Raw genomic sequence first — 14,083 nt, 5'->3', positions numbered from 1 at the left:
GAAGTTTTTGTGCTTTTCGGTATCAAAAAATCCACAAGCAAAAGATTCAGTCATCTGCTCTCTGAGGACATTTGACATCACCTCAAACTTTGGATTTAGAAAAGTCTGTGGCACCAACTAACTGAGCTTTTTTTTCTTTTAAATGAGACTTCCATAAAGACAGAGGTGAGTCTCTGTCATTGAACTCATATTTGAAAAGATTCTTTTTTTAAATGTAGGCCCCCGGTGTTATGACACTCTACATCCGAGTTCTCAAACAAAACACAGATGCAGAAGGAATACAGAGCAGCCGACCTGCTTATATATCAATACACACACACACACACACACACACACACCTTTGTCCCAGTTTTTTTGCCCTTGTGTCTGATGAGGGCTTCAAAGCCAGACAGGGCACAGTGGCCAGGCCGCTGCCTCCATCAGGCCCTTTGGTTCGCCCTTCTACAAAGAAACGCTCCAGATGCACATCAGGCGGCGGCAAACTGTCGTCCCTCCACTCCGCCTACTCCATCTGCCCCCTGCTCCCTGCTGTCTCCCTGTTTCAGAGAGGGATCTATGCGTCTAATAGAGCATTTGATAAGTTACAGCTGCTTGCTAAGATATCGAGGCTGGAGATGCTTCAGACAGAACTGAAGTGGGGGTTATTAACTTTTAGCCTCAAATCAGCATAATTGAAATTAAACTGAAACTGAATGCTTTAATATCTTCTCCTTCCTGAAAGGTCTCATGCAATTATTTGTTGTTTGTCCCTTTGTATAAATTTAGGATTCAATTGATTGATTAAATAATTAATTTGCTGTCATCTGTATACTTAATTGTAACACTCTGTTCTCAGTGTTTAGCGAGCTCCGGCTCCTCTGGGCAGTGGGCAATAATCGTCTCCAACTTCTACTTATGCACAGCTCTATTTTCTTTTTTTGTCTTTATTTAATCCACAAGTCTCAATTCACCTTCATACCTGTCCCCCTCTAAACAATGGCATGTGGGAACTGATCTAAGATGCAGCTGCACTTTAATAATTATTTCAATTGTATATTTTCATGTGTATTATTTAAGTGCTATAAATTATAATGAAAGAAAGTATGTATGTATTTTAAGTTAACTTACTACTGCCACTGCACAATAAGGCTGTGGAATTATTCCTATTGAAATATATCATTTCTGAGTACACATCTCAATAAGGAACATGAGATTAGCATATTTGCATATAAAACGTGAAACCAGAAGAATTGAGGCTGTTACAAGAGTAGATTAAAGCACACGGGTATGAAAGACACAATCAACCTTCATATATAATTATAATATTTGGGTGTCCACATATTGTTGGATATGAATGGTAGGTTAGTTGGGTGTTAAATTAGCCCACATCTTTTTTATGTATGACCACTGGAAAACTTTAATGATGGCATCATTGGCTTCAAATAAAGATGGTCCATTATAACAGATTCAAGCAGTAATGCGCACATCAATTTAAAAATACAGTTTGTGTCTGAATTGTTATTATCTGCTGATTGATCAGTCATTTCACCCCAGTCCTGCACATTGAAGCTTATTTCCAATCACCCACTGACTCTCTGCTTATTTCCTTTTGGAGAATCTGTTTCCCAGCACAAGCTGTGATTTTCGGTTTCTAACCTTTCCAGCAGAAGAGTTCAATTGCTGACAGCGTTGAATTTGATTGTAATAAACCGAAGCACCAGGCACTTGACAGAAGAGCAAGACAAGCAAACGGCCTCAAATACCAACAGAGAATCAAAGGAAAACAATGTTGCAGCCGCAATCACTCTGCTTGATTGCAAGTGCCGTTCAACAACACATCGCTCTGTCCTCAGTAAGCTGCAGCTAGACTCTGAAAATCTTCCCCCACAGATTAATAGTTACCTGCTACAACCTGCTGCCTGTAAACATGATTTAGCTGCGGTACCTAGAGGTGTTTTTGTGTAAGTATTGACATAGTGTAAACTGATGGCTGCTGCAGCAGAGGGAGCTCCTGGGAGGTTGTGTTTATGGCAGCAATAAAGAGATTTACAGTCTCTCATAATATATGAGTGAACCATCTCTAATGTGGCATAAACCTCTCAATAACTTCAGGATTGTGACAGCAGCACGTGCTTTATGAACATGTTTGAGACTAAGTAAATTCTGGATTAAGGTATTTTCATTTGCATCTGTAAATGTGTGCCTTTTAGTAGCATCGTGTGTGTCATTATTACGGTGCTGTGGTGCTGTTGAGGATGTGAAGCCGGATGTCTTGGTGTGAAAGTGTCACTGTAAACTGTAATAATGTCCCATCTGTCTGTTCTCTCGCAGGGTGTCCACATTGTAAAAGCGCTGTCCCTCACTTCACTACAGCGGCGGAGCTCTTCAAAGAGGACAGGAAGGTTAGTGCTGCTTTTGCACATTCAGCTGATTACATTAATTTACACCATTGACGGCACCCTGAAAATGAAGCCATCTTCATCGCCTCCTAGTGGCTGGCTGCAGTACACATCATAAACATTGCCTCCTCCATGTTAATTATTGGACATGAATCAAAAAAAAAAAGTATCAGATATATATTTTTCTCAAAGATCGTTTCTGTCATTTATCTAGTTCCTATGACACTGATGCTTTTCATGTGTTTGTGTTTCTACTAAGTTTGGATTTAATTTGTCAACTGATGGTATAGAAACGGAGTCAGATGTTGTGATTGACAGCTGACACCAACTAGGGCGAGCACGTGTGTCGGCAGGATATGGATCCCACACCCCCATCCCCCGATTCCACGACTATTGCCTTTAGATCCAATGAACTGAAAAACTGAACAAAAGCTGCATAAAACTTGATACACAGGGGAAAAATAGATATAAATCTTCTCACGGAACATGATGAGAGAATGTAAACAAGCATATTTCCACACTCTAGACCTCAGAGTGACCTGACGGCACTCCTTTGATTCTTTATCAATATTCAATGCTTAAAAGTGGTGACTCTTTGATAATCCATTCACTTTAGTACTCTGCGCTCAGACATTTTTGACAGCTCAATAGGTGTCAGAGGAGAGTTTCATAAAATGAACTGGTAATCTGAAATTAGCATGAAGACCCTGCAGCCTCATTGCACTCACTGACTTAGATCTTAAGATAACTGTGGTATTCTGAAAACTCAAAGTAAAGTAGTTTTCTCTCCATCTGACTGATTCATTAAAACTTGGCAAGGAAAGAAACCTGGCACACTCCGGGCTTTGGGGTTATTGGAGGTTCACGCAGTCACAACAGGACACACTCATCCTTACCCTCCATCATCCCTACTCCCTCTTATTCCTTTTCCCTCATGACTCGTGTCCCAATACCCTTCCACTCCTGCTCTGCACTTTTAATGCCCTCCGACTACAGGGCTCAATATTTCTGTGTGACTCACATAGTCTTGCACACACACGCACTTAATGTTAACCGCACATAGTTCTAATAGTGCTCAGGCCATCTTGCTCTTTCATTTGTTTGGAATTTTTTTAAATCAATGTCAGATGGTATAAAACAGTGACGTCTCCTCAACAACTTAGTCATCCGTCTTTCTGAGGCAATCCGTGGCAACATTTCTCGTTTGCAATAAACCTCCAAAGATAAATTAGAAATGTTTTTTTTACAAAGAGTATTGCACTTCAGCTACAACTCTTGAAACCCGTACAACATCGATTCCTTGATTCTTAGAGTAAACAATGAAATCTGTACACTGCACATCTGCCTTCAAATGACACAGTATCCTTCACAATATAAAACATGTGGGTTATTGATTTATCCAGTTGGAAAACTAGACTGTAATAAACAAATATAAGCTTTTACATATTGTCAATGGAGCTATGATTGAAGCTACCATTAAAGAGATACTTTACACTAAGATGTGGTTTTAGCCAGAACTAAATATCGACTGTTCTGTGATAAATTACATTAATTCTGGTCTTAATATCACATTTAATACCTAATTCGTAAAACATTTCTAATTTATTTTTAAATTGAATGTCATTTATTTATATATAATAAAGTATGTTTATATGTATGTATATATATGTATGTATGTAAAAGAAAAGTCAGGCTTTTATAGATAGCCCTGCCTCCCAGCACGGTGTTGTTTTAAGCCAAAGCTTGGGGGTGAAATTTACAACCAGAACAGCTGTAACATAATGGAGTAAACAAATATTTTAGACGAAAATTTCTAAATCAGTCAGAAATGTAATTTGTTGTTGTTTGGGTGGCACTGTAACCACTGACTCTAAACAAGAAGGTTCCCCGGTTCGAATCCCATCTGGGGATGAGGTGCATTTTCTGTAGGTGTGAATGTGGTGGTTTTGTGACTGTACGGCCCTGCATGCAATACGCTATCCAGGGTGTACCCCCCCTCTCACCCTGTCAGCTGGCATTGGCTCCAGCTTACCACAAATGAACCAGTATCTAGCAGCCTAGGTCAAATCCAAAGAGGCTCCCAAACAGATGAACCCTCATCTGTGAAGTTTGTGTAACTGCAGAAGTTTCAGGTCTCTTACCTCTCGTCCTCCCCTCCTGTGGCCAGTGAAGGTGAGAAGTTGTGTTTGAACAGGAGTAGATCTGGAGGCTCGGCATGTGTTTACTTGGCAATACGCTCTATTTATAAAGCCAAGCCCCAGTGTATTGTACCAGGCTGGTGTTAATCACAGTCTATTAGCCGCCCCTGCCTCATTTACCAAAGACAAACACAAGCTTAGCTGCGGCTTTGAAGACACAAACAATTGAAACTCCACATTCTGTGCTGTGTCAGTGGGGGAGCTGTTTGTCTGTTTCCCAGATTCTAATCAATAGCAGCATTAAAGGTACACATTGGTTGGAGCTGCTTGTTTCTTCAAGCTGTCAGCTGCCTGAGCAATGAGCCATTTAATACTCAGCGTGGAGTCTCTACCCTTTAACCCTTGTAGTTTGTACAGGATGCAGCCACCCAGTGCACATTTAGATACTCAATTAAATGGAAGTTTACTTGGACACTGTCTCTTCCTGGAAAACAATGACTGTGGAGATTTACTGTTGATCTTATCACGCATGCTGAAGACCTTCTCCAGTCGAGTTTCCTGAGATAATGTCAGTTCAAAAAGTCGTCTGGCTGAGCTGGATAACTTCCTGTTGGCGCTGCACATACATGAATGGGATTAATTGAAACTAGAACGGCTTTTCTAGACTTTCCAAATGTTTTTGTATCTTATGTAATGTGAAAATCCACAATTTTACTAGGCATTCTACAGCCACTCCTTTTCCATTGATTGTTCATTAGGAAAAAATGCTTTTTGGGCTGGTGTGCACCATGATGAAATCAGAAGTTCTAGTGACCTGGTTTGGCTGCTGTGGGACAATAATTTCACAGCCCAGCACCGTTTCCTGGGGCTTGACCGGGCTGTGCATTTGGGTGACAGTCCCACCAAACCTGATCAACATGGGGCAATGAAAAGGCCAAGCTATGCTGCAGAGCAACAGCAGACACAGGGAAGAGGGAATATACAAGCTGGACCTCAATGTTTACAATTAGAGTCGGCATAAACAAAAGCCTTATTAAATATTAATTCAGGTTAATCACAACTAGTGATATAACAATATACTCACCACTTTCTTTGATTCGATTGCAAACAATTTAGTCAGCCCAAGGACCCTGAGCAAGAATAAATGGAACATGGTTTTGCATAAACTTCAGGTCAACTTAATTTAAAGAGAAAATAATCGGGAAGAGTAAAATTATTACCAAAACGTATCAAACAATTTCTGTCTTTTGAAAGTTTATCAGATTTTCCTGCTGTGTCAGTACGACATGTGTTTTTGAACATATGGCAGCTTCATCTGTATTATAATACAGAAATAAATGAATGAAATGAGGAAGACAGTTTGTTACTCTTGTTTCGCTGCTCAATTTAACAGATACTGGTACAGGAGCTTAATTGTGAGAACAGCAGTATGTTTGATTAACTTGTTTCAGTTCGACACTGAGGACTTGACACTCAACAGATAATATGCTGCTCCTCAAAAATGTTGCCACTGGAACAATGTCAGGATGTGAGGTCCCTGTCACCTGACAATGGATCGATAATGGAACTGGCTGCGGACTTTGAAGAGCAGCGTCTCTACGACTTCATTTTGTTCGGTCAATTCCAAGCTACTCTGATTGATCACACAGGGCTGAGCAGTCGGATGGAGTCTGTACTTAAATTATGTCCCTTGTTGGTGCTGCTGCTGCTTAAAGTACTGTCTGTATATCTCTGTGTCGTAACTCAGGGGTCGTCAAATGCAAAAAGACATTTGTTCCCATTGTAAACAGTATCTTGGTGAACTGCCCAGCTCCCGGGAGAGAGTGATTTGACACTGTGTTGTCAGCTAAATTTTTGTTGACTATTTAGCTTTTTTAAACATCAGACATCTCAAACCTGCTGAATAAACGCAGCTTGCAGTGAAATCGTTTTGTTGGGGAGCACTCAGACACCTAGTGTAAGGCACCTGATTAACGGACTGTCTCTTTATTGTCTCTGCATTGCCTTTATACATGTAGTAGTTTTTTCCTTGTCCCCCCTTTGTGCTGAGTATTTTAATTGACATGGGAAACGAAACAAGAGACACTTGTATTTTGTAATGAGGACATGAGGTTTTGAGAGGCCCTTCATTGTAGGAGGTGCAGAGAAGTGTCTCATATGTTTTCCTTCATTTCCTCATTCAGCATGAGCAAGCAGATGTACCGGGAATGATTATTCGATGTTGACAGGTTCAATGCTCTTGCGTTCAGCATCCTGAGAGAGGGTGACAGATCAGTTGTCCAAAGGGACACGCAGAGTCAGCCAAGTATCAGTGAGGCGGCATTCACGCCTTATTGGGCGTCTTATCACTAATCGTTGCAACAGCCTCACAACATTAATCTCCTTTGTTGTTTTTATGCAGGAGTGACTAATGTACGAAAAAAATTCTCCAACTCCTCTGAATGGTTTGACTAAAGAGGAATGCTCCACTTATTTCAATGCCTCCACCCCACTTATAGCCATAGCTGGAATTATTTAATTCTTGTCGTGTTTTGAAGGTGGCACTTGGCTGATATTGTAATTGTCTTTGTGCTGCTGTTGAAATTTGAGTCGCTAAGAGGGTTATGTTGGAACTTAATTGGTGCAGATCTTGATCACCGTCTGTTTTTTAACATTTTCCTTGATTTCTGAGAATAATTTATAGATCTTGATGAAACAGATCAGGCATATTGAGGGGATTGATATTTATGAGTGTGTGGTCCAAATATAAACCTTGATATAGTGAGTTTAAATGTTGTTCAATAAAGGGCTTTTGGGCTTTGACCGAGGGATGTGCTCTAATAGTTCATCGATTTTAATGTCATGGATTCAAGGTGAGCACTGACTTTATTATTCTTCTTTGGTGCCAAAAGTTATCATTTAAAATGTCCCCATGTTCAATACTATTACTCAGCAAAGGCAAATGACTATACAACTTTTTTGATTTGTTTTTCATCTGTCTAATTTGAACAAGGGGGGAACATGTGCTGTAGATGTTAGATGGACAAACCTGGAGAACGGACACCTGAGGAACCTCATGTGTGGTTTCTCACATTCTCTATTACCAATTTATACTCACAAACTAGAAGCCTATCTTACACTGAGATACTCTGACACCTAAATTGAGATTTTTATGCATCACTGCTCAGACGTCTTTACAAACTTTTAACAAGAGCCGTCTCAGTGCTCTCATCAGTGCTGTGGTGTGAGTAATATCCAGACTAAAAAGCATTAAAGAAATTGCTTTGCATCAAGAGACTTTTTTCGTAATTTTTTTTCGAAAAAGGGTAGCTTTGATATGGGCCTATAGTTATTTATTACTGAAGCATCCAGGCTATATTTTTTACAAAAGAGGTTTAATACCCTGCTATCCTCCGTGGCCCCTGTAAAAAAGCCTGACGATATCTGTATTGTCTGATGCTATGTGGTCAAAGCATCCTTTAAAAGATCCCTGAGAGGTCTAGACAGGTCTCATTAGGAGGCACAGGAGACAGCCATTGGCCGATGGTCATTGTATGAGTTAGTGGAGGACAGTTCAGACAGGGCTAATGCTGCAGGGTGAATGTTAGTTTTCTAACATCAGAGAAAGAAGGCAAGCCTAAACCTTTTAAGCTCCATGTTATATCCAATGTCTCACTTTAATAAATCTCATAATGAACCTGGAGTTGGGTTTTTCTCCCCCTGTGTTCAGCCTGTCTACATCTTATACCTGCATTTCTCAAACAGGCTTTTTCGTACCAGAGAGATCTTTGCTCTTCGTGATGGGTCACAGCATCAATAACAATTCTGACTCTAGAACTGAGAGTGTCTAGAGGATCGATGACGGGAACTGAGCGCAGAGCTGGTGTTGGTGAATAATGAACTGGATGAACTGATTAGAGTTTGTTGGTCACTGTGACCTCACGTCTGTCCATTTCTTCTGAAGGCACCAATATATCAGCAACAGCCCGGAGCGCATTTCATCACATCTGGCGTCCAGTTGAACTCCAGAATGAAATTTAAAAAAAAATGGTGCTCAGCGGTCAAGCGTCAAGGTCACAGCCACATCACAAAACACATACTTCAAGAAGACATGAATAAGTTATGAGAAGAATTTACGCAAATGTCTGATGGGATAAAAATATCACATATCATCTTGAAAAGGTTAAAGGTCAACTTCACTGTGAAAATACACTGGTCCTTATTCAAAGTGATGCGTTCGGAACAGAAGGGGAAAGTGTGACCATGTTACCTGATTGTTGGAAGAACTTTACTGCAAGACTTGTTTTGTAGAGATTGGTAAAGAGTGAGTGTGTGCAAGTACTTGTTGTAATTGCCCATTTCAAGGGGATAAATATTGACTTTTCTATTGTACCCTCTTCTTACATCCTCTTTGTACTTTTTATAGTATTGATCTGCAATTATAATAAAGTTTCAATGCTTTAAAAAATAAAGGGAGTGCTAAGGAAATACAAAAACAAGCACTAAGTGGAACACAAACAATAAAAATACCGGTTGGGAATTAAAATCATTTTATAGAATAATAAAACAGGGACATTAAATGACAGAATGTGAGCCGAAGCATAAATAGACTCGACTCATGAACTTACATTTGTTTAATTCTGAGAAAATAACTGCAACTCTCTTTAAAACACAAAAATACACAGGTTTTCATTGGGTAACTTCTCTTCTGCTGGATAGTATGTTGACATGCTGAACACAGAACATAGAAGACGTATAGAATTACTGATAAATCTTGCAAATGTCCAGCACTTTCTTATATTATCCTTTATTCATTCTTCTTCACTTTTATCTCTTCCTCAGATTGTATACGCTGCTGTGGACTGTACAAAGGGACAGAGCCACGAGCTCTGTAAGCAGGAAGGCGTGGAGGGTTACCCAACATTCAGTCACTACAACTACGGCAAGTTTGTGGACAAGTACAATGGAGATCGTGGGGTAAGTTGTATTTAACGTCTCTCCTGCTCTCATGTTTACTTTCATTCTCACTACTGATGTCACTCTCTGTGTAAGCCCACACAATTTAGCTAGAATTTCAATTTCTTCTCCTTGTTTTGGATGAAATTCATAGATCATTAAAAAGAGGGTGGATGTCTTCAGTGGACAGAATTATTATGTTAACTGAGCTATTTATGGCAACATCTCTCCGTTAGCAGCCAAACAGCCGACTACTCACTTATGTCCAGTCTGCTTTTTTATTATATATGTTTTTGCCAAAAATGGTCAAATTAACAAAGACGTTAATGTAGAAGTGATAACCTGTCCAATGTTATGTATTTTCAGTTTTTTAGCTGACGATAATGATGATTCTTTATTTTAAATGTCTGTCCTATCAGTAATTCCCTTTAAATGTAAATAAAGCTCTTCACAGACTTTGTAAGAAGAATTCTTCTTTACAATAATTCACAACAGACAATTAGATATCACGTAACCCTTTCAAAACATACAACAAGTAATATTAGTATATATGATATTAGAACATTCCTGAGTCACCAAACAAAATGTTCACAGCCAAATTAGGTATTTTTTTGCGTCCCAGTTCTTCCTTCACACTCACAGCTCATCCTGACCTTAGGCAGCAGAGAATAACACAGGTGGAATGTTTTGGAGCTAAGAGGATTGACCTTCAACTTGGCAACAACATTAAGATTCCGTGTTTACATCTCTTATCTCAGTACTGTCGGGACAAGTTCAGATAAAGTTTGACTCATTTGTATAAGATTAGAAGAAGCATTTCAAGACTTACAAATGACTTCAAGTTCTGTGACGATCAGTACAACTTTGTGCACTCAGCAGCTGTTCTTCTGTCCACAGGAGGCAGGCTTCATAGGCTTCATGCGCAGCCTCAGAGGACGGGACCAGGTTGTCAAGAAGAAGGAGGAGCTCTGATCGGGGGGGGCTCAGCGAGGGGGCGTTGCACTGCACAGTTTGTCATTGCACTGGGACCTTTGACCCCGGCGAGGGCCCTATCCGCACTGACTCGGGAGACTTGATGACCTCAGCGAAAGGCTATTTTTTATACCAACAGATACCTTCTGTCAGACCAACCACTTTTTTTTTTCATGGATATTCTGATGGGCAGAAAGTACACGGACAGAATTCAAATTGATTTCATATATTTGCCCATAACACTGTGACTGCATATGTGAAAAGCTACACCCTATACAGTATCTATGCAATACTGACCCCTGCTTAGCCCTGTGTGGGGGGTCTGAAACTGAATGACACCCGTGGTGGTGGGCACCATTAATTAAAGATGGAGGCGTCTCTCCACAGGGGTCCAAATCCAGCTCCATCGTCCCTGCTCTGTTGATAATCAGCATGTGTCTCCTGTATAGACAAACACCTGTTCCAATATTTTTCTACAGTTTCTTCATGTCTCAAGTCCAAGACCATCCAGAGTAATGCTTTTTCATCAGTTAGAAGATAACTGGGTTCAACACTAACATCTAAAAGAAGTGTGGCTGCAAATGATCAGGGACTGTAGCAATGTGAGGGGAAATTACAACCAAAGGGTAAATATTCTGAATAGTTCCCAGCTTTCATGATTAGTTTGACTTCAAGGTCATTTTTTCTTTGCTCTTAACTGTGGCCTTACAGATCTAAAAAGATAAAAACAATAGCTGGAATTGCATAAATATGAAAAGTGGAAGGGAACCAGATGCCTGGTGCCCTCGTTATTCAAGAACATGAAATGCCAAATATTAATGCACATTACCCTCCATAGTTTCATGCTTTATACATTTTCATTTCGAGTTTACAACATTCAACACTAAAGTGACATTTAACATCTTGCAGCTTTTGTGTTGTTAATTCAAAATGGGTTTTCATCAAGGTTTTCACAAAGGCAGAACCCAAGTAATGATAGAATATCCAAAACTTAAATCATCCCTCCGTCTGTTTAAGTGAACACCCAGTATCTTACAAACTGCTATGCATTCACACATCGTTCAGGGAGAAGCTGGAATACTTTAAGCCTCTGGTTTTCATTTTGGGCATTCAGGGTTTTTGTTTAAGTTTAATGTTTCCCTACATCGGTGAACTGAACGATACAGAGGAGCCAAGAGGAGAAAAAATAACACTGTGGCCATTTTTTTTATATCTCGATCTGCACCTGCCTGCCACCCCTTGGCCTCGCTCGTCTTCAGTTAGCTTGGATAGCGCTCTCCCATTCCTCCCCTCCCATTTCAATGGATGTCTTCACAGTACATCCAAGGAGTAATTAGGTATTAATCAACTGAAGTCTCCCGACCCCTCCAGCTTCTCCCAGCATCATTGATTCAGAGTCATCATTATTACCTCTGATGTAATTTTTTTAATGCTCTGTGTTTTCAACTCCCATGCTCTGGCCACTATAAATATTTAAAGGCTTATCTGTAGCTGGACTTGTGTTTCATTATTCAAGACTTTGGTTTCTTTCGTTATGAATATGGTTCTCAGGGATCGCGAAACACAATTAAAGGGAACTAGTTTGTTTGTTATTATGCATTCCAGCAGAATAATTGGGAGCCCTTATGTCACCATATGAAATATCGTTTGTATCTCAAGAAGATAAAATCCTAAAATATCCTTTTTCTGTGCTGTATCAGAATATCATGTTTTGAATAAGACTTGTGAGTAGACGTTACTGAACCATTTCTCATTGGACAAACCTTGTGATTCTTAATGGACTCATTCCAAGTGAAACTGTCTCAAATGTTCTGGCTGGCACCAAACACCTGTTTGTGTTTAGTGTTCAATGTGACTTTAATCACTTTGTTGTGTATCGAGAGCTTTTTGGAAGAGTTCTTTACACAGATCCGTGTTGACATATCAATGTGGTTAGGTGTTCCTTCTCCTCGTGAGGAGAAACAATTACCTATGAGAATGTTGTTCATTTGTTTTCTTTAGAAATCTTCACCGTGAAATCACTCGTTTGTTGAATAATAGAACAACCACCTCTGTCTTATCCCAAAGGAATCTGTGTTGTGTGGGAATCTGTCACACTTGCCAAGAAGTCATTGTTGCCTTTGTTGACTTTTCTGTGCCCAGCAATATGTACAGTTTTGCCCCTTGCAGTAAGGACCTTGCGAAATAAAATAAAAAAAGAACATTTCCAGAAAAGAAAATCCTGTGTTTTCATACATTATACACATGACATGCGTTCAGAATTTCAGGGATAACGCCGTTGGCCGTATACACAGACGGATGACACTATGGCTCCCAAATGGGATCTATGATAATAATCTAGGAATAATACTTGGGATTGAACCTCTGTATGATGAACTTTTTGAACCAATCAGTCAAAGATCAAAGAGAAGTCAACATAAAGTAAGTTATGACAATAACTGGTTCTATGAGACCGAACGATGACCGTCCGCACGGTCTTTACCTTGAATGATGCCCTCCTCTCCCTATCATCGAGACCATATATCAATAAAAGTCACATGACTGACTTTAGGGGGCGGGGCTCGCCGGCCATAAAGTTCCCCGGTGAGCGCACCGTCTCCTTGTCTGAACACCTCAGCCCATTCTGAGTGACAAGAGAGGGTGACGGTCATCGTTCGGTCTCATAGATCAATAGTTATAGTCATAACCATCTTTATTGCCCCCTGGTGGCTGGCTGCAGTATAGGTCATAAACCCTGCCTCCATGTTAGCAGATGGGACCTGGTCCAAATATAAAAATTCTAAATATGCATTAAATACATTTTTGTGAGTTGGTTATTTGATTTTGTTAAAGGGATGTATAGCTGACACTGATTTGTGATCAGTTGAGTGAGTATTGTCAAGGACCTTGATACAGTGGCTCCACACGATCACGACTGTGCAGACTATCCAGGATACTTTGGCCTCATTTTTGTAGAGATTTGTTGTCCATCGTTATTTACAGTATATGCTTGAACATGGTAAACATTACCCATTAAACATGTCATTGTGCTTATAAACAACGCAAGTAAACATGTTTACTTCACCTCTATTTCTACATAGCAGCTAACTGGACTCCATGTTTTTGGTTATTTTTTTAGTAATGTGACATTTCATAAATTAATCAACACTAAAAACAACACAGGTGAAAATGGTTGTAATTCTTTAATCTTAGTGATGAGCCTCGAGCATATCCATCAATATTTGTGCTATTTTGCATAATACACTAGAAACGTAGTTAGAACTCAAAGAGAAAAACACACAATATCATTTATTCAATAAGACACACTGATGAATGTGCAGAGTGTGAGAACATGTTTGAATTTATTTTTAAAACACTGCTGCACCGGCATTTGCAGGCTCCACTGTTGCCACAATGGAATAGATTCAAATCGACCTTGTCAGGTGGCTGCATTGATGGATCGTCCTGGTGAAAGCAGTTTTTTTTTTGTGGCCGTTTATTTTGACATTTTTCTCAGTTCTGCATCTCAGAAGGGAAACAAATGGAGCATGAGCAGCACTCAGCAGATCTGACACTGATGGCTTTATTATGAGAAATGGGTGGAAAATGGCGCGGGGCCTAAAAGTGACCCCACTCATGATGTCAGTGGGAGCCCATGAGCTGAGCTTCAAACATGTCAAA

The 14,083-nt window shown here is 39.9% G+C and overlaps 1 protein-coding gene across 1 annotated transcript in view; it reads left to right on the top strand.

Moving 5' to 3' along the window:
• pdia5 (protein disulfide isomerase family A, member 5) overlaps positions 1 to 12,642 on the top strand; it is a 51,167-nt gene extending 38,525 nt beyond the window's left edge. Inside the window, exons 15-17 of the mRNA XM_061088249.1 lie at positions 2,311 to 2,381; positions 9,338 to 9,472; positions 10,349 to 12,642. Of these exons, the coding sequence (XP_060944232.1) occupies positions 2,311 to 2,381; positions 9,338 to 9,472; positions 10,349 to 10,423 (281 nt within the window). The 3' untranslated portion in view covers positions 10,424 to 12,642. The remainder of the gene's footprint in view (positions 1 to 2,310; positions 2,382 to 9,337; positions 9,473 to 10,348) is intronic.
• The last annotated feature ends 1,441 nt before the right edge of the window (positions 12,643 to 14,083 follow it).

Source organism: Limanda limanda, chromosome 16 (assembly GCF_963576545.1).
Source record: "Limanda limanda chromosome 16, fLimLim1.1, whole genome shotgun sequence".
Classification (NCBI taxonomy): domain Eukaryota; kingdom Metazoa; phylum Chordata; class Actinopteri; order Pleuronectiformes; family Pleuronectidae; genus Limanda; species Limanda limanda.
The sequence above is the reverse complement of the archived record's forward strand: the minus strand, read 5'-3'. Positions and strand labels throughout refer to the sequence as shown.